We start from the raw sequence: 21,651 nt of genomic DNA, 5'->3' as shown, positions 1-21,651 counted from the left end.
TGGTAAGTAGCATTTTCCTTCTTCAGTATTTGATCTTTCATAGATTCATATGCTTAACTAATTACAGTTGCTGAAGTGTGAGTCCCACGATATCATTACAAAAACAGTATATGCTATAGGCTACCGTGCAATGAATAGTCACTGCAGTAGCTTAGCTACATTAATTTGTCTACCGCACGTCGTCTGAGAGGGAGTCTCTCTGAACTCTGCTCATTTTTCTTCAACATCTTCGGTGTTCTTCCACTTTCTGCTGTTACCATGTCCGAATCCTCTAATAAAAGGACTTTTCAGATCATGTGGATCTTGTGGTAAGAAACGACTGCATGCTGAAGCTTCACATAAGTAGTACATTTCATGCTTGTATCCACTCCAAAAGGTAAAGACTGCAAAATTTGTAGAACCATTTCTCCTAAAACGTTTATGGACTGAGAAGCAAGATTATTGATATGGTTAAAAAGACTTAAAACCAAGTATGGTGTTTTCTGTGATGAAAAAGGCAGTGTGAGCTCTTATGCCTCTCTTGAAAAACCTAAGTAGAGAGAAAGGTCACAGGAGTCTCTAGAGCACCATAAGAAGGCTACATAAAAGACACACCCATGAATCTTTGAAGACTTCACAAAAAGGAAAACATCTGATTCCTACTGCGGCTCAGTCTGAACCTTCAACTTCAGCCTCTGTTTGCCTTAAAAATCTGAAAACTCCTCTTCTCATTCCTCATTGATAAAGATTAAAATAGCTATGAAATGTTTGTCGACGACTGAAGCACCGGTGAAACATTTGTCAATGAAAAAATCCACGTCGGCAATCACGTAACCTCTGTCAGATCCATTGTCACTTTCTGCCCCGTCGTCGACCAACCTACCATGGTCTATGGCAATACTGTCAACTATAATCAAGGAAACGGCCTCTTCGCCAATGTCCACTGCTACTTCGGTGATGACCTTGTTGATGGCCATTACTCCGTCAACGCCGACCTATGTATCGGATACTTCCACGAAGATGACCTAGACATTGATTACTGCCCTTTCATCGTTGATAGCAGTCTCACCTCCACCAGTGTTGATGAAAACCTTGTCGATGTTTCCACTATTAAAATCAAAGAGGCCTTCATCTTTACTGCTGACACCGGATTTCCTACTGTCGATGACACAGTTGGGAAATTTTCTTCAAAATCAGCACACATTTCTCCATTGCTGTCTAGCCATTTATTGATGGCCAGGAATCTGATGATGGGCTTTTTGGACCAGCTCATAACCCGTCAAAACTTCACTTCATTTACCAAGAGGTAGATGAGGAGGTGTTTTATGCTCCGGTTTATCATTATACGCGTTATTCAGGCAAATCCAAGCAGTACATGGGTCCTGTACATGATCCCATGGTTCAGCTTCCTGTAGCCTTAGTGCAGGATCTGCAGACAATGTTGCAGGACTATCACACACGCTTTCCTTCCTCTACGCAAACAGTTCCACCTCTCCTTGCACCTTTACCTCCGGCATCTCTGCTTCTTATGCCTCCTACCACACATCGAATTACGCCACCTTCCGATGTAACCATGCCACCCAGGCAAAATACATCTTCCGATGATGATAGAGAGTAATGAGAACTTCCAGACAATTCAGCTTCCAAACCAATGGGATGATTACTTAATGCTCCAATGCAAGAAAACACCTTTTAGGGGAGCTCACAGAAGGGGCGCCCACTCCTTTCATGGTGGTTACCAAAAATACCAATCGTTTCAGGCATATCAATCCTTTTGTACCAACTATCGGCCACATCAAAGCTATCGTCCACCACCAGCTTCTGCATACTCCAGACAGCAGCCTATATGCAAACCACCGGTTCAGTCAAGAGACCCTGTCAGAAAGCAATGACATTCCTTTGCAGACTGCAAGAAATCCTTCTCCCCTCCCATACATGTAGGGCACGCATCTCACTACTACCAACAATGGCAGCAAATTACAACCGGCAAGTGGGTCTTGGTCTTTTCAAATATTGCCATACTTTGTAGTTTGCCACAATTCTACCTCCTTATTCACCACATGCATCACTTACATCTCATCTCATCTTCGTCTTACTCAGCAAGGAGGCATTCGCCGTGCTGCAAAAGACACCATAGAGGAGGTTCCAAATTCTCAAAAAAGAATGGGTTTTTATTTTTGCTTTTTTTGTAGTAAAGAAAAAGTTGGGAGTATGACGTCCCTTTCTGGACCTTAGAAAATACAAAAAGTGCCTGAAGAAAAAAATCTTTTGTATGGTCACACTCCAGGAGATGCTTCAGCTGCTCAATCATGCAGACTTTATGACCAGCCTCTAATAATAAGATGCGTCTTTCATGTTCTCATACACCCCAAACATTGAAAGTTTCACTGTGGCAAGAGCTCACTATCTGTTCATGGTGCTACCCTACGGCCTCTGCTTGGCTCCCTGAGTCTTCACCAAATGCCTTTCCCCAATAGCAGCGCATTTCCGATTAAAAGGTCTGCAACTTTTAACGTACCTAGATGACTGGCTGGTGAAAGCACCATCTCCAACAGGTTTCGAAGGTCACGTCCACCTGCCTTCGGCTATTCCACTCTCTGGGGTCAACAGTAAATTATCAAAAGTCTCTCCTTTCTCCCACTCAGAGAATAACCTTTCTGGGGGCAACTCTGGATACTCTACAGTGCAAGGCATTCTTGTCAGTAGAAAGACAAAGGAGCATGGTGTCCCTAGTTTCTGTACATTTCCTCAAATCTTTACTGAGCATAATGTCCTCAGCCACCCTCTTAGTCCCTTGCGCCCGCCTCAGGATAAGACCCATTAAGGAACAGCTGGATGGTCAATGGCTTCATGTAATCGGATCATTTGATCTTGTTCGAATCACACCAACAATAAAAAGGCGCTTCTTTGGTAGCAGTCCTCCAAGAATCTTTCTTTAGGGCTAACTTTCCTCTCTCCAGTTCCAGATTTCATTATAACCAAGGACGCCTCTCTGAAGGGTTGGGGAGCACATCCTTAGGATTTCCAAATTTGAGGAAGATGGAGTACGCCACTATCAAAAGTGCACATCAATTTCGTAGAATTAAGAGCCATTTTTTCTGGTGCTTCAATCCTTCTTCCCAAGGATCTTTTGTCCTTATATGAACAGACAACGCCATCTGCATGCATTACCTCAATAAGCAGGGAAGTACAAGATCTCACAATTTGTCTCTAGAAGCTCAAAAGATACGGAAATGGGTTCTTTTTCACCGCATAACCATCAAGGCAGAACTTCTGCTAGGGGTAGAGAACAAATTTGCGGATACTCTGAGCAGGACCACTCTAACCTTTCACAAGTAGGAGTTCAATCCTCAAATCCATATTCCTGTGATGGGTCAAGCCAAACCTGGATCTCTTTGCCTCTCTGGAGAATCGGAAATGCCGGTTTTGCAGCCTGAATCTTTCTGGATTCACTATGCTGTGCATATTCCGCGGTCTTGTGGTTGGGTCCGGATTCGTAGTCTTTTCTTTGTTTTTTTTTTTGTTTTTTTCGTAGCCCTTGTGGGCGTCGGCGTCACACCTCCTCGGGTGCATTTCCGGTGACGCCGGCATGCTTCCTGCGGAAGCTCCCACTCTTGGGTGCCATCTTCAGATTCTTTTTTCCGCGGTCGGGTCTGGATTGTTCCCGTTGGGCTCCAGACATTTTTGGAGAAAGTACTGAAAAGAGTGGAAGTTGGAGGAGATATTGGAAGAAGAAGACTAAAGAAGACTTCACAGAACATTGACGAAGAGAAAAGAAGGTGAAAACCTCGAGAACTTCGACGATCGTCGACGTCCACGCGGTCAGGGAGGCCTGAACGCACGAGGATGGACAACACGCCGTTCAAGTTCTGCCCGAACTGCAGACACAAGTACGCGCAGAAAGACCAGCACCCGGTTTGCAACCTTTGCCTAACGGTAGAACACGGAAGCGAGGACTGCAATGCCTGCGCCGTCTTTGCCCAGAAGACCCTTCGTGTGAGGAAGAGACAGAGGGTAGCACACGCCACCCTCGAAGGAAAATCCCCGACGCCATCGCTGTACGAGCTGGGGATGTCCTCAGAGGAGGAGGACAACGCTGCCGCCGAAGACGACAGCTACACGGTCGTAGAGACCGATTACAAGAAGACACCTGATAAGGTAGGAGACTCGACGTCCCACAAGAACACGAGAGACTCTGAGTCTCGAAAGTACGAGGCCAAGAGCCCGAAGGCGCCGACGCAGCGACATCTGCCGTCCGCGACCACAAGCAGGCCCAGCGGATCCTCGGAGAAGGAGTCCCTGGCGCCGAAAGCTGTTGAACAGCAGAAAGCGTCAAAGATCGTCGCCGAAAGGGACCGATCGACGATCGACGTCGAGGGAGAAAGACCCTAAAGCCTCGACACCGTCCAAGGACCCGAAAGCCAGTTCGACGTCCAAGCCGTCGACGCCGAAAATCTCACCGCCGAACCAGAACTGGCAGAGGGGGCACGCGCCCACTCCACTAGAAAAAAGGGGGCTACAATAGCCTTCCTGGCCAATACACCCATACAAGACATATGCCTGGCGGCAACATGGGCTTCGGTGCACACATTCACGAAGCACTATTGCGTGGATGTTCAGATGAACAAAGAAGCACAAGTCGGACAAAGGGTGCTCCAGCATATATTCAGAAACCAGAGCTCATCTTCCACCCAGCCACAACGGAAATGAGAAACCGCTACGAAATCTATGCACAGCATAGTGAATCCAGAAAGATTCACGCTGCAAAACGAATAGTTTCTTACCTGTCGGTGTAGTTTTGCAGCTTGAAGATCTTTCTGGATTCACTAGCGAACCCACCCACCTCCGCCAGAAAGATGAGGCTGGAGAGAGAAGAGGTGGTCAAAAAAAAAAAAAAAAAAAGAAAATAGGAGGAGAAGAAGTAAGAGAATATAAGGACAAGTGGTAAAGAAATTATCACCTGAATAGAACATTGCCATTGCTTCGGAAAAGAAAGAAACACGGAAAAAAGAATCCGAAGATGGCGCCCAAGAGTGGGAGCTTCCGCAGGAAGCATGCCGGCGTCACCGGAAATGCACCCAAGGTGGTGTGACACCGACGCCCACAAGGGCTACGAAAAAGAAAAAAAAAACAAAGAAAAGACTACAAATCCGGACCCAACCACAAGACCGCGGAATATGCACAGCATAGTGAATCCAGAAAGATCTTCAAGCTGCAAAACTACACCGACAGGTAAGAAACTATTCGTTCTTCCCCAGCTGGAAACCTCAGGGAGGGTTTTCGGCATTTTCATCTTCATGGTCAGGGACTGGCCTCGCCAGCTCTGATTCATGGAGCTTCTTCTGCTCTCTGAAACTGCATCCTATCGTCTCCAAGGAACAGCAAATCTGTTGACCATGAACTAAGGCCAGATGCTTCATCCACATCCTGCCTCTCTCCAGTTGCATGCATGGCTCCTGAATTCATCGAATTCTAGGATCTAGTCAAGTCAAGTCATAACATTTATATAGCGCACTACATACCCAGAGGGTTTCAAGGCGCTAAGGAAGGGGAGGAGGATTATTTGTCAAATATCCACGTTTTAAGCTGCTTTCTGAACGCTAGGTGATTCTGGGTGAGGCGAAGGTAATCGGGGAGAGAGTTCCATGTTTTGGCAGCCAGGTATGAGAAGGATCTGCCTCCCATGGTGGTCTTGTTGATGCGAGGTACAGTGGCGAAAGCTTGGCTGGAGGAGCGAAGTTGGCGGGAGGGGGTATAAAAGGACAGTCGAGAGTTGAGGCATTCTGGTCCGATGTCGTAGAGTGATTTGTGTGCGTGGGTAAGCAGTCTAAAAGTGATCCTCTTATTGACGGGTAGCCAGTGGAGGTCTTTAAGGTGACCAGAGATGTGTTCGTTGCGTGGGATGTCTAATATGAGCCTGGCTGAGGCGTTTTGGATTCGTTGTAGTTTCTTCTGGAGTTTTGCGGTAGTACCTGCGTAGAGGGTGTTTCCGTAGTCCAGTCGGCTCGTGACCAGAGCGTGGGTGACTGTTTTCCTTGTTTCGGAGGGGATCCAGCGAAATGTTTTTCTGAGCATGCGAAGAATGTTAAAGCAGGAAGAGGATACGGCGCTGACTTGTCTGTTCATAGAGAGTGAAGAATCCAGGATGACGCCTAGGTTCCGTGCGTGGTCTGTCGGGATGGGTGCTTTTCCGAGGGCTTCCGGCCACCAAGAGTCGTCCCATGCAGAGGGGGATTTACCTAAGATGAGGACTTCTGTTTTGTCTGAGTTCAGTTTCAGACGGCTTTGTTTCATCCATTCGGCGACTTCTTTCATTCCCTCGTGTAGGTTAGTTTTGGCGGTGCTGGGGTCCTTGGTGAGGGATAGGATCAGTTGAGTGTCATCCGCGTAAGAGATGATGTTGAGGTTGTGTTGGCGGGCGATGGCCGCGAGGGGGCTCATGTATACGTTGAAGAGGGTGGGACTGAGTGAGGATCCTTGTGGTACGCCGCAGATGATTTCAGAGGCCTCGGACTTGAATGGTGGGAGGCGAACTTTCTGGGTTCTTCCGGTGAGGAACGAGGTGATCCAATCCAGTGCCTTTCCTTGGATTCCGATATTTCTGAGGCGTTGTAAAAGGGTGCTGTGGCAGACTGTGTCGAAGGCTGCAGAGAGGTCGAGGAGGATGAGGGCGACTGTGTCTCCATTGTCCAGTAGAGTTCGAATGTCGTCTGTTGCTGCGATGAGGGCGGTCTCAGTGCTGTGTTTGGCTCGGAAGCCAGATTGTGAGGGGTCGAGTGATTTGTTGGCTTCGAGGAAGGCGGCGAGCTGGATGTTGACAGCTTTCTCGATGACTTTGGCCGGGAATGGAAGAAGCGAGATGGGGCGGTAGTTTTTGAGTTCGGTGGGGTCTGCTGTTGGTTTTTTCAGAAGGTCGGTGAGTTCAGCGTGTTTCCAGTCTTCTGGGAAGGTAGCGGAGTTGAAGGAGCAGTTGATGACGTCTCGGAGGTGCGGAGCTATGACGGAGTCTGCTATTTTCCAGAGCAAGGACTGATTTCACAAATAAAACATATCAATTTAGGTGGAAATGCTTCTGCTCATGGTGTTCATGAAGCAATGTCCATCCTCTCGACTCCTCATCAGAGCAAATTTTACCTGACTTCTCTGCATTTGTTGTTAGAGACACTCTTCCAAATCATTGTCCCTTTGTTCTGCAAGAATTGTGAAGAGATTGTTTACAGCTTTTCCCCCAGTTCAGCCTCCTCCTCCGTCTCGACACCTTTCTTGCACAACTTATGAAACCACCTTTTAATCGGATTCGCAAAGCAGAACTCCAATATCTTACTTGGAAGGCCGCTTTACTGTTAGCACTCACTTCCACTAAGAGAGGTAGCAAAATTCAAGCCCTCACAATCAAACATCCCTATCTGCACCTCACTTATGATTGTTCTTCGCAGGACTAATCCACAATTTATTCCTAAACTAACCTATTATTCTTCATACCTTTTTTTCAAACTCATCTATGCCTGCTGAAAAATCTTGGCACACTCTAGACATCAAGTGATGTCTCACATGTTATCTACAACAGATTGGACAAATTCAAAAGACTTACCACTTACTGGTATCTAATGGTCCATTTAAACAAGGTACTTCAGTCACTAAGACAACTATTGCACGTTGGATCACTGCCGCCATCCAGGTCTGCCATTTTAAAGCATGCAAACAACTTCAACACAGAACTAAAAGCACACTCTACAAGACCTATGTGGAAGAATACTCATTCTTACCCTCAGCACTACTGCCTTTATTTTGCAAGCCACAGTGACTAAGTTGTAGAACAAGCGGTTTTTACGTCCTCTTTTTGTGTGTGTGTGTGTATATATATATATATACGTTTTATTTCATGCCATGTTATATATTTATATTTTTCGCATTTATATACATACAGCTGTTACATTATACAGATGCTAACATGTATCAAATTGTTACTCACCATCCTCTAAGGGTGCTTATATTTCTGTATGTAACACTATTCTGATTCAAACATGTGAATCTATGAAAGATCCTATACTGGAGAAGAAAATGGGTTACTTACCTGTAACTATTGTTCTCCAGTATTGGTATCTTTAATAAATTCCCATGCGACCCACACTCCTCCCTTGAGAGGCTTCCCTTATTTTCCCTAGAATTACTCTTATTTTACTTGTGCTTGAAATGCTGAGATTATCAGCCTTTCTTGGGAGTTTTCTACGGGATGCAGGCATTTTATTAATTATAGTTCAACTTTGGTTTTTTTTAAAAAGAATGTAGATAGGCTATTAGTGTTATTATTCATTCCATGGTAGCCTGTGGTATAGCATTTGGTGCTTTTGTAATGATACCGGGGATTCCCACTTAGACAACAGTGATCAAGCATGTGAATATATGAAAGATACCAAAACTAGAGAGACTGTAGTTACAGGTAAGTAACTCCTTTTCTTGCCAACAATAGATGACATCTTGGGTTCAGATACTGACCGTATTCAGATGCTGCTATTTATACCACACGATAATGACCAAATCGGTGAGGCAGATAATTTTATACTTCCTACTAATCTGATACAACAGACTATCTGGTGCTTCAGAGCGCCAACGGTTTGGACACCTCTGGAAATAGAGATGGAGTGCTCTTTGGCGCATTCTCCCACTGAGGTAGCCACTTTAATGCATTCCTAAGGAAGGTAGGTAAAGATCTTTGGTGGAGGCAAAATCAAACATCCTCACAGAGCTATTACAACCCTCTTTGGCAGTGTCTGAACCTCTGCTCTTTTTTAACTGTGCCTTAATGGAGTCAATCTTGGTATCTTAGGAGAACCCCACATTCATCCCTGCAGTAAACTAATTGATTGCCTGCTCTAGGAGTTCTGGGCACTTAATTTTTTAGGTCCACACTCCCTTGTCCTGTGTAGGAAATCCACCTTATCTGCGTGGTCGTCCCTGATTTTTCTCTTTTTGCTGGACCCTATTTCATTGCCTGTTTTTAGGCTTTACATAATGGCACTCCAGTGTATGTGCTCTGACCCCTAAAACATGAAGGAATCTGCTAATCCTGATTGACCTATTTGGCGCTTCTAAAAGGCCATGGTACATGGTGTTCGAATACACCCATGGTATGAAAAGTTGATGGTCACTTGTGGACTGCAACACTTAATGTGCCATCCACTAGTGTGAGCAAAAAAATATGGCTTCAGGCCTACCAATGTAGCTTGACTGCAGCTGTGTAAACCCTGCAATGCAACCTGCTCAAATAACCTTATTGAGAGGTAGCCACCTCTGTAGGCCCACAAGTAAGAATGCATGGTATTTGAAAGTGGGACTTGGAGAAAAAATTATTAATATGTCAACTATAGTAACTAGGCCCAAAAAGGTATTTTTGCTGTAGTATTCCTAGCTGTCCCGTGTAGAAAACCAGAATACAAAACAGAATATGTATACTGTATCTCTGGAATGGGAACAACTAGCAAAATAATTAAAGCTCTATTTATATAATAATTATTTTTAAATAGCTCAAATTCAATGGTGGTTATTTTTTTACTTAAAGAAAATATTTACATAAAGAAACTTTTAGAAAGTTACCTTTTACCTGCCTGAACAATCAGAAGGTTAATTAGAATAAGGCTCTTCCAGCTCAATCTCTGCTGTATTCATCCTTGAATAGATGTTTACTGAATGCGACATGCTTACCAGGAATAGACCATAAGCTGACCTTAATGGGCAAAGATGACTTCTCTGAATTCTGTATTCAGAGTTGTGAGGCTATGGGCTTCCTGTAACACCACATTGTCAAATCCTGCTTGAGGCATATGTAACACCTGGGGCACACTTGAAAGAGAGCAGGAGGCCAACACAATTCTTATGCAAGCACAACTCTTGTGGATCCCCTCCCTGGTTGCGCTGAAGGACTCTGCCTTTGTCCTACAGACGTCTGTCTTGGAGTTTGTTGTGGGTACACTGGATTTTAGTGTTTGATGTAGGAGGACATTTGGATTACCATAGTCAACCTTAACCCCCCCCCCCACACACACACACACCCTACCCTCTGAGCTTACGTTTAGTGTGGCAGAGATTTTCACCATCTTGAAAATGCCCTACATAACACATGGTATTTTGGACCTTTTCCAGTGAGGCAAACCAGAACTCCTGAATAAGAAGGTAGAGCTGACCCTGGAAACCTTTACCCCATTGGTTAGGGAGGAGCCCAGGAGTCAACCCCACCCATATGCTAGTGCCAGGAATCAATGTAGCACCTCCATGCACCCGCTTCATAACATTTTCTGATTCTGAAGAAGAACAGAAGATGACTGGACCTGCTGTCTGTGACCTGAGAGGAACTGGACATAATCACTCCTGTGCTCAGGATAAAGAAGTGAACTCCAAGGGTCATAAGGCTGACCTCTTGTTCATGCTACAAGGATACAACAAGCTACAAGAGGCCTTTCCTACCACTGCCCAGCTTGACTAGTGGCATTTGAACCTGGACTGGACACTGCTTTTGGCATAGACAATCAGACACTAGACTACCATTGGTGCTTAGCTTTTTTTTGGCAACAATTTGTAAAAAAAACATATTTACAGTTCCCCTTCTTGGATTTTTAGTGTTTTATTACATTTTACTCTGTTTATCTAATTTGATTTATGTTGAATTGCATTTTGCCTTTATTGCGGTTTTGGTTCTGCATAAATACTTTACAAATTGCTCTAAGTTAGGCCGTTCTGTCCTGTGCTCCAGCCACCTCAAAGCTTAATTTAGTGACTTTAAGTACTGACGGATGCCTCCACCTTCAAGTGGGGTGCACATGTGGAAGAACTGGACTTCCAGCCTCTGGTCGAGTAAAAATTACATATCCATTATCTGGAGCTGAGAACAATTTACCTGGCTCTCAGAACTTTCCTGCCCACCCTTCTAGGTCAATTGTTTGAGATCTTGACAGACAACACAACCTGATGTGGTTTTTAGAGAAGCAGGGAGTCATGGAGTCTCAGCCTCTCTGCTGTTAAGCATCTAGGCTCAGGACCTGGATAAGAGTGAATGGAGTCTAGACAGTTGCAAACCACCTGCCAGGCTCCCTGCACACGAGAGCCACCAGACTAAGCCAGCTACATATTGTCAACCATGAGTGGCTTCTCCATCCGCAGGTAGTTCAGGACATCTTTGCCCTATTGGGCACTGGTCAGATGGAACTTTTTGCCACTTGAGTATACACAGTACCTATAGTTAGGTGCCCTCCAGTTTCATTTGCTGGTAACCATGTTGGGTGTGTTTTGCTTGACATGGAATTTTCTGCTTACAACCCATTTTCCCCAAAAACCTTCGTTCCTCTGGTGTTGAGGAAACTACTGCAAGACCGGGCCCAAGTCATACTGATCAAGCTGGACTGGCAAGGAGTGTGGTACACAGACCTTCAGAGACTTTACCTGTGTTCCTTGCTCCAGCTGCCTCTCAGTCAGTCGAAGGGGCAGGTTGAGCATTCTAGCTTTCAGAACCTACACTTTAACCCCTTCCGTGCTTCGAACGTCCAACGGTCGTCGCGTGCACTACCTCGCTGGTGCTGCGCACGACAGTTGGACGTCCGAATCCCGTTAGCGCGATCGAACGTCTGCACTGGGGCGGAATGTTCGCGCTAAACGGGTTAATGCCTGTGGATTGAATGGGGGCCTCTCAGTTCCTTTCACCTGCTGCTGTAGGTGGTTGATCGTATCCTGTCAGCTTGTCCCACATCCATCAAATTGTTTTTGGGGCTGGACCGTTTTGCAGCGTGAATCTTTCTGGATTCACTATGCTGTGCATATTCCACCAAGCCTTTCTTGATGTTTTTTGTTTCACACTTGAGTTGGACCAGCACGTTTGTGTGGTGGGCTTATATTGCTATTGCAGCCATATTCTTAACTTGATTTACAGATGAGTCCTGTCATCAGGTCCCCTTTAGTTTTGAGATCTTGAAACAGGTTAACATGCACATTCCCATCTTCTTTCGTTAGGCACCAATGTATCATAATCTAGTTTTGATGTAGGAAGTGTTGGTGGGGATCCATGGCACTCAAAGGCGCTGAGCAGAAGGGCAGGAAAATAGCCACAGGGTAGTTGGAAACTACATGTTGGTCGTTCTTCACTGTAAGCATAGCCCTACCTGTGACGAGAAATGTAGTTGATCACAACATGTGTACAGACATATGCACCCTTTTGGTGCACACACGTTTTAAATTAAAAAAATTAAAAAGTCCTCTGCAAATGCCCTCTTATACTTAAAAATTGCATTTCCTTAAGAGTAACATTTCACATTTTCCTCACCAGTGTAATATTAGTCTGATCCTGTCAGGAGAAAACCAGGACTGTTTGATTCCATATGTAAGAGAATGTCTTACAAGAATTGGTGAATAAGTCGCCCATTTATAGTTGAGCAGAAATAATGTGTCTTTGCAGCAGCATTCAACTTACATCCAAAGTGGATTGAGAAAAGTAAATAGGATGCATTAAAATAGTTTGCCTGGAGCAGTTGATTAACTTATTTACTGCATGTGCAGTTAGGTGTATTGCGTGTAGAGAAGGCTGGAAAGTGTGACCTTCAATGTGTCTTTAACCACGTCTCTATTTTTGAGATTTTGGAGGGATAGATTAAGCCCTTAAGTTAGAGATAACCCAACTAACTTTGCCCTTAAAGAGATAACCCAACTAACTTTGAGTTTTTCCATGAACTGCTTTTCTTTATGAAGAGATCATTGACTAATTTTCCCTTTGCCATTTCCCATTTTCCTGAATGCTTCTTAGATGCCGACAGGACAACAGAAAGTACCTGGAGCTTCGCCATCCCATTCGCTACCTCACCCACCGATGGGCGAGAGCCCCCAGCTGCAACAGACTCACCCATCTCAAATGCAGTCCCCACACCAGTCTCGCCCTCCGTCACAGCCGCAACCCCTCTCTCGGCCACCTTCCCAGCCTCATTCAAGGCCACCTTCCCAACCACAAACTTTGCCAAGGCCGTCATCCGAGCCCCTGTCACGCTCTTGCACCCCTCAGATGCAAATGCAGAACCTTTTTGTCATCCAGAATCAAATGGGCTCTTCCCCTCATGGAGCAACCCAGCACCCCTTGCGGCCTCCTTCCCAACCTCAAGTTCAGCCCTCGTTCCAGCATCATCAGATACAGGCTGATGGGCATCCGCAGCTCTCCTCTCCCCCTCCCATGCAGTTCCAGGTGCAGTTGGCTACCCAAATTCAGTCCCAAGCTGAGGCTCAGGCCCGCATGCAGCAGCAGCTACAACCTACTGAAGGGCCTCCTCATACACTACAGCTTCAGTTTTCCACACAGCCGCAGTTCAAGCCTCAAACCATCCACCTGACCGCTGAGCAGCAGAGAAGCTTTCAAGCAGCAGCCAACCAATATCATGCACTCTCTGCCATCACAACATCAGCGCCTCAGCAGAAGCAGCTCCTGGAAAGGTTCCAGCAGGTAAGAGAATGCAGGTTCTCATGGCACCCCATTATCTGTACTATTAGTATTATCCACTTGAGCCTAGGTCCAGAGAACTGCTCAATTGCAATAAGGAGGTATAGTTGGAGAAGGCTACACCAACTACGATCATTCTAAGATTAAATCCAATCAGTTATTTACTCACCATCACGGAGATCAACATTAATATCCGGTTCCAGCTCTTTAACATAGTTGATAGTGAAAGTAAGCCAAATATTTCTGTACCTTGAAATCATTTGCATACTTTGAGACCTAGTGAACAAAATGTTTGTCTTTTTCCTTTGCTCTTGAGTGACGTTATGCAGATGCACGGGAAACTATTAAAGCATTTGTCCAAGACATCCGGATCAAGTATTTTATAGTAGCATCCAGATAATTGGACCTGTTTATATTTTGGGGGTAGAAATGTATTCAAGAAATGCATACCGTGGGATTTAATATCAGAAATGGATACAAACAGAAGGGGATTAAATAAATGTATTTCAAAGCTGTGTGGCATGACAGTGGGTGGGGGGGGGGGATGGGCGGGCCGATAAACGTTAACAGAACATCCACTTGCTCTTTTGACTAGGGGAACGTGATGTGCTTCACATTTGAAAGATCAGCACCCCTTTCCTGGCACATTGTTTGTTAATCAGCACTTGTATAGCCCACAATCTTCCATTTGTGGTGAGTTGCTGATAAGGAGTACACACACCTTTCTTGTTGATTTTCAGCTCTTTTCCTAGTTGGTGTTCCTTTAGTGCTACACCCAGTACTTGCTTGGGAGATCAGTGTTTGCTGCTGCCACTCTGCTTCTTTTGTGTCAATGACGACTCTTGGTTTGCCTGCTTTTTTTCCTCAACTATTGATCGGTTATGTGTTTCATTATATAACATGCTTGACTGCAACGTTTTTGCATGTTACCCGAATCTCATCAAACAGATTGATAAATGGAGATAATTCCACGTTTTGGTGGTAGCAACCAAGCAGGCTCGATCACCAAAAGTTACGATTCTTGTTCATGGGAATCCTCTATTAATTGTAGTCTGAGTAAGTTGCCTAGAACCACTAAATAAATAGTAGTCATTGTCCAGCCGTGACTGGACTAGGGCAGTTGCAAAAGGTACATGATTATGTACCCTTATCAAAAAAATAAACCACCTTATTATGATTTTTATTTGTAGGAAGCAGGAGCTTATCACTTTTGAAACCTGAGTTTCTAAGGAAAGGTCGATGATAGAGTTCTACTGAGCTTAGAAACTTCAGTAGTAGAACTCTATCATCGACCTTTCCTTAGAAACTCAGGTTTCAAAAGTGATAAGCTCCTGCTTCCTACAAATAAAAATCATAATAGGGTGGGTTATTTTTTTGATAAGGGTACATAATCATGTACCTTTTGACGGCACACCATTTACATACGACACACTCAAACTAGCCTACAACCTACCCAACATAGAATTCTATGAATTCCTAAAGATCAAAGCAGCTATCACAAAAGCAAACCTGACCAAAGTGACCCCCTCCATCGTACAATACATGCAAAACCTGAACATGCTCGGACATCAAACCGCCCACCCGTACAAACTCCTAAGCCCACACACGTCAACACTCAACACCAAAACGATAGCATTCTGGGAAACACTGCATAACAGACACTTTAGCGATGAAGAGAATTCCCGGCTCTGGGTCTCAGCCTCCAAGAACAAAGTATCCCCCCCAACTAGCGCAAACAAAGTACTGGCTACTGCACAGAGCGTTCTGGACGCCGGCCCGCCTAGCTGCAGTCGGTGTCACAGAGCGAGACACATGCTGGAACTGCCATAAAGCAAAGGGGGATCTGACCCACCTCATATACGAGTGCCCGAAGGTCCTTTTGGAACAAGATAAACAAGTTCATCAACACAGTAGTGGGGGAACCATACAGGAAGGTCTCGATGGACTAGCCACCGCTTTCATGGCCCCAGACCTAGAATCTAAGGAGGACAGGGACCTGGTTGACCTTCTACTCACAGCGGCAGCTAAAACAGTTTTAGCGAACTGGAAGAACACCGGCAAGGCGACATTTAAGAGATGGGTCAACTGGGTAACCTTCCTCAGGGGGGCGGACAACATCACGGCAAGTTACTCAACCAGTCACACAGCAAAGAAGCGAGATGTGGGCCGCCCTAGACGCACACTTAGGATCACACAAACCCCCGTAGACAGATAAACGCCCAGCTCCGTTGGTGGTATCCCGCCGCAGGCTTGAGGTGAACCACCTAGCTAATGGTCTGCCCCCCCTCCCTATCCTCCCTTCTTACTTTCTTTCCAGTCTCTTGGGGCTTTCAGATATGCCGTCTACCAATATCAGCCGCCATGCCAAAATACTGAATGTACTCACAAGATGCCTGTATCTCATTCATCTGTATGTGCCCCCGCATTACCACTGTACTGTATTACAAATATCTTCAATACAACTCTTTGAAATAAAAATAAAAAAAGAAACTTCAGTAGAAGAGATAGACCCAGGGGCGTTTGTGCTGGCCACAATAGTTCTCGGATCTTCGTCTAAACTCTCCATTCTTGAGGACGAGTTTAATTTTCATTTCTATTTGCGGTGGAAAAAACGGATAAAACTGACACCACCTGCACTCAAGCCTCGTATATATGTAAGTATACATAACATACATTTATTTCACCCTCATTTGTATAACATTATTTTGCATCGACAAAGAGCTCTTTACTCTTGTCAAGCAATGGCAGACGAACACCCAATCCAGGAACTGAACAATTGATCTATACCCACCTATGCACATTGGACCCTACAACGGTCTCGCATTTTAGCATCTGAATTATCTTCAAATTAACCTACACAGACCACTTCTAAACTAAACTCTACTAACCCCATTCAGCCAAACACAAAATGAAAGGCACAGTGGATTCGTAAGAAGGGGCACCAAGGTAGAGAACTTTCTGTTATACCCTAACACTTAATGTTTAGTGCCAATCAAATGGAAACAGCATCATGTAAACACAATACAAACCATTGTATGTTATAGAGCAACATTACCTTTTGTTGCAGGAGCGGTGTTAGGCCTCTCAAAAAATAACTTGCAAATAGGCAGGCTCAGCTGCTTACGACATAATGTCCTGGCATAACCATTTCACTGCACTGAACCAGAACTTACTTGGTTAGAAAAGTAATTGTACCAAAACTCCCATTCACTCATGATATATGGACACCCCCCTCTCCACTCCCCAAGCCCTTTCAAAATATGTGTAGCAATACATTTTGTGGTCCCGGATAGGCCAACAATTGAAATTGCAGGGTAAGATGTTGGAATCTCTAACTTCTCATCCGTTTAATTAATTACAGGTGCAGCACGGCATCATCCTCCAAGCAAAGCAGCAGCAGCAGCAGCAGCAACAACAACAACAACAACAGCAGCAGCAGCAGCAGCATGTTCATCAGCATCATCAGCAGCAGCCTCCCACAAGCCAACCTTCTCCTATATTCACCCACTTTACCAGCCAGCCTTCCTCAGTCCTGGTTAGCAACCAAGGGCAGCAGATCACAGTCATGACTCAAGCCTCACTTCATGGGCCGGGGCTAGCCCAGCATCCCCCCGCAGGTCCAACTGAAACTGGGAAGGGTTCCAATGAAGGAGGATGTGGACAGCAGGCCCAGCTAGCGTCACTGTTGCAACAGCAACAACAGCAGCAGAACTCTGTCCTCATTAAAAGCAGCTCAACATGTAAGCCTCTAAATCAATGATTGAAAGGAAACAGCTGGTTTGAAAGGCAAATTAGGAAGTGCAGTGCAAGTAAAAAAAGGTCTGCTGTGCATGCTTTGCTGCAGGAAGTTTTTCAAAATTCAAAAACATGGTTATTTTTAAGTCTTAGAGCTGCTCAGACATTAACAATAGCATGGATTTTCTTTCCCTTTGTGGTTGCCAATGACTATTTTTTTATTAGGGTTAACAGGAAAATAAGTATCTATGAGTTTCAAAGAGGCAGAAGCCTGTTCAGTCTCAAACAATAAGCCAGTTTATGCTCTTTCTTTGCGTTTTTGCTACTTCATGCACGTTCTACTTTCTCTTGAGCACTTGAGTGGACTGATTCCTTTCGGTTGTAATATTGTTTTCTTTACCTTAGGATAATAATTAGCAAAGATTTTTTTTAGTCCTTTAGAGGCCTTCCACTTAGAGCACCCCCTTATACACTGTGATTTTTACTGATTTTTAGGCATTGCAACACCAGCTGATGGAAAGGGGTTTTCCAACAACGCCTTAGCAACACCTGTGAAACTGAACGCTGGGCAAGGGAAGCCTGGATCCGCTCTCCCCATGCCACAATCGGGCCAGGTAATCCTTCTTCATTAGCTTAATTCACTTATGTTTACAAGTACCATTTCATTGGATGCCTCTTTGTTCTGCTTTCCTACCTTCCCAGATGGGTGATCATTACCTGCACTGGCAGGAAGTACTAGAAAAGCATCTCAAATAACCTTGCCACTTTCGATTTTTTTCGGCTTGTTTCCAGACTCGGCAGTTCTGCATGGTTGAATCTTGCTTCATCAGTGCATCACCACTTATCTGTTCCAAGTTACTGGTTTATGTAACTATGGAGCACTTATTTGCTTCCTCTTCACTCATAAGTTTAATCAATGTCCGTTTATTCTATTATTTTCAGTTCTAATTGATCTGAAGTAAACAACCTATTCCCCGCTGCTGTTTCTAACTCTTAAAGTGGAGATCAAGTAGGGCATAGGATGCACAAGCAGTTCTTAGATACTTACTGACAGGATGCTGCAGTTCGTATTTGCGAATGTCCTTCTAGTGAGTTCCCGTCTTTTCTGGGCTGGAATTAATCCAAGGTCATCGATGTACTGTCTGCTTTCTTTGAAGCAGGACCCAATATCAAGGGAACCAATGCCTTTGTCGCATAACAGAAGTGGTTGCTTCTCATAAAGAGGCATTCAGGGCTCGACACAGTCTACATTTAGGAATGAGAATGTTACTACCCCTGCTCTAAGATTGTATACTATCCTTTTACAAGGGAAAATATCCGAGTGCCACCCATTTGCAAGCTCTTGAGATAGAGCACCAAGTAAATAGAGTTCAGCTCCTGTGCTACACAATGACCTTTTCATATTGGACCAGCTGCAAAAGGTACTACCGAAGAGTTCTTATGCCTATTAACTATAGTGGAATGGATCAGACTCCTCTTGCCATATCTCAAATGAAGTTTAACAGGTCTTAAAGCAAAATCTCTTCCTTTGGGGGTTAATCCTGTATCATGATTACCAATGCTACCTGGGATTCTGATAGTCAAAACAGTCTGCATCCTGCCCTTTATCCACATGATTCATAAAGGGAGCAAAAAGAAAGATTTTGAAAAAAAACTAGTTTCCAAAAAGATACCAGTATCTGCTTTTAAAGACATCTTCTGAGTATTCTCACAAACCTCTCCAGGCAAAGTGAAAATCGTAGACTGCATAAATTGGTCCTGCAACTAGTAGTTTCTAGCCTGATCTGATGACATTTCTTATATTCATTGTTGTCTCTATGCCTTCATTTACGTCAAGAACATTGCTGATTTGTCAAGAAATATGATCTGTTTTTTATTCTTTGTTCCTCCCGAAAACAAGAGAGTGGCTGTGCTGTGGGAATATACTGACAATAACATTGATCTCCTGTGATCATCTGAGCAACTGTACCGAGTGATGACTAAACATATGCAGACATTAAACCTTGGTCCATGTTCATAGCCAGCAGCTTCTGGTCCATTTTTCCAAGGTGGAGACCTTCTACTCCTATAAACAAGTCACTTGGCAGGGAGTTTTTCGTAATGGTGTGTGATTTGCTCTCTTGAAACTGACCTTTTTCAGAGTAAAGTTTGTGATTTATAAATAAAATCTTCTCAGCAGTGAACCTTTGTTTGCAGTTCACAATTTAGCAACTCTGCTATTATGAGGGCCTTGCAATTAGGACAAATCAGCTTGCTTGCCGTCTTCTGTTTTGGGTAAAGTAAAAACATTGCAGATCCCATGGGAGAATTTTTTTGGCTAAAACCTCCTCTGTTTGTTGTCATCAGTTTAATGCAGCTTCAATAATATAATCGTACCAGCTGCAAAACTAAGTTTCTTTGTTTCTGAAGCTGCAAAATAAGAACTTCTAATGCTCTAGGGGAGGAAGAAGGCTTTTTTACAGTACCGTCAAATATTGGGTACCAGCCAATATAACATGAGGACTTATTTGTGTAGTGCCTTTCTAGATAAAGTGTTGGAGATGGGGAGGACCAGCTTAACCTATGGACGGCAGTGATTTGGCGTTTTATCGTACTGTTGATTATAACCAGCTCACTCTTTTTACTCTTCTGTCAACTCTGTAGTGGGACTGGACCTTCAAGAACACCTTGAGGGAAAGTAGAGTATGTCCAGATTTTGCATCTTAATTTGGACTGGAGAAGTCCTTAAGAGATGGCCACTACTCTTTGATTAGTCAGAGTTTCTTGATGATTTTTCTCCAATTTTCATTTTGCATTAAGCTCTTTGAAAATTCAAGCGGTTGTCTAACTCTAGGGAGATACTGATTGCCTTTTCAATTGTGGTTCTCTGAGTTTGTACTTCTATTGGAGGACCCCTTTAACTGCTTCCTCTGGTTCTAGATCTCCTGGGCATGAAAAACTACCATATCTGGATAGCTCAAAAGAAAAAAAAATGTCATTATATGCTGAGCTGGAAAACAATCAAACTGGACGTAATGCCAAGAGAATGTCTTGCTACTAGATATTTTAGCAAGGTCCAAATCCTCTCAAATCTTCTCTAAATGGTGCATAGGCTTCACTATCCTGTTTCTCTACTGGTTTTGATATTGGTTCTTGTTAGCAACTAAGTTGGCCTTTATGCTATGCTGGGATACACTTAAGGAAAATGTTTTACATTTTTACATTCAAAATGGGCTGTGAGCTACAACTTTGATTGTCTTTTTCATATGTATCTTCCCATGAAAAGATCCTGCTCTTAACCCCTTCGATGCTCATGACTCGTCATGAGGCACTGTTGAGCTGTGCTTATGACGAGCTGAGCTCGTCATGAAACAATAGTATTCAAAGAAGTTCAGCACAGGAGGGGAAAAGTCACAGCAGCCAAGGTGTTAAACGGTCTTTCAATTTTGTCTTTTCGGATGCACAAACTATTAGACCTGAGGGCATCATTTGACTGCTGACCCACAAGACTTCCTTGTTAACAATTTTTGCTGACCTGCAACTCTTCCCTCTTTGATATCAATTTTTATCCGGAGAATAGTCTAGTTTGAACTGCTTAACTAAAAGGCCATACTTCGTTTTCCAGAACATGCTTTTCCTTCAATTACTTTTATTTTACAAATGGCTCAGCAGGTTGGATCCCTTTGTTGGGTACTCCTAGTGCTTTTTTTGCACGCACTACTCACCAGATGCATCTTATGGAAAAGATACAGTTTTGGGCCACGAAGTTCTGCCAGTCAGTTTGGCCGGAGTCTGGTTAAGTATTCGCTTTTTTCCCCATTATGGCATTTTAGGATGTGTATTCAGATTTCCAATCTTTTGGAAGGAGGTAAGAACACATTGACAAAATATAGAAAAATCACCTTCATCACTGCTCTTGGTCTTTAGGTTGCTCCCTTTCACAACTCAGATATTGCTCAGTAGGCTCATACATTCTACAACTTTACATATCTGAGCAAACATGCAGAACATGAAATGTGACAATTGGTGATTTACAGGTGGATGATTGACTGCTTTATGCATATGCATCCTCAGTCTGAAGAGCTTTAAAAGTTGCCAAAGTGGCAGCATTCTCGTTTGAAAACCTTTGCAAACCAGTTGTTTGAGAGATGACAAGTATTACCAGTACTTCCACAAGTGCCATTTTTCTTTTGTCGTAGGCTCGCCAGTGATGGATCCTGCCATCAAGGAAAGATTAAAACAGTAGTGTAAAATATCTTGTTTTCTTATCTGAGTCAACTGTTGCAACTAATGTGAGGTTGCTCAGGTTCTAACATAGACTGTTATCTGGAAAGTGCATTCTTGAATCTAGGCTGGTATTTGTAAAGTGCGTTCTTACAGCACATTTAACACACCAGGTGTATGCCTGTTAATGATCGGTAAGCTCCCATAAGTATTTACAGCAGGTTATACCACGCAGACACTAGCTGAACATGTTAGACAGAGCACACTTC

The 21,651-nt window shown here is 44.0% G+C and overlaps 1 protein-coding gene across 5 annotated transcripts in view; it reads left to right on the top strand.

The window, feature by feature from the left end:
• The window catches only part of BICRA (BRD4 interacting chromatin remodeling complex associated protein), a 593,087-nt gene that overhangs the window by 486,277 nt on the left and 85,159 nt on the right, over positions 1-21,651 (top strand). For all 5 annotated transcript variants that reach the window (XM_086938677.1, XM_086938681.1, XM_086938679.1 and 2 more), the window contains 3 exons: positions 12,764-13,447; positions 16,806-17,184; positions 17,675-17,793. In XM_086938677.1, the coding sequence (XP_086794803.1) occupies positions 12,764-13,447; positions 16,806-17,184; positions 17,675-17,793 (1,182 nt within the window). The remainder of the gene's footprint in view (positions 1-12,763; positions 13,448-16,805; positions 17,185-17,674; positions 17,794-21,651) is intronic.

Source organism: Lissotriton vulgaris, chromosome 9 (assembly GCF_964263255.1).
Source record: "Lissotriton vulgaris chromosome 9, aLisVul1.2, whole genome shotgun sequence".
Classification (NCBI taxonomy): Eukaryota; Metazoa; Chordata; class Amphibia; order Caudata; family Salamandridae; genus Lissotriton; species Lissotriton vulgaris.
The sequence above is the reverse complement of the archived record's forward strand: the minus strand, read 5'-3'. Positions and strand labels throughout refer to the sequence as shown.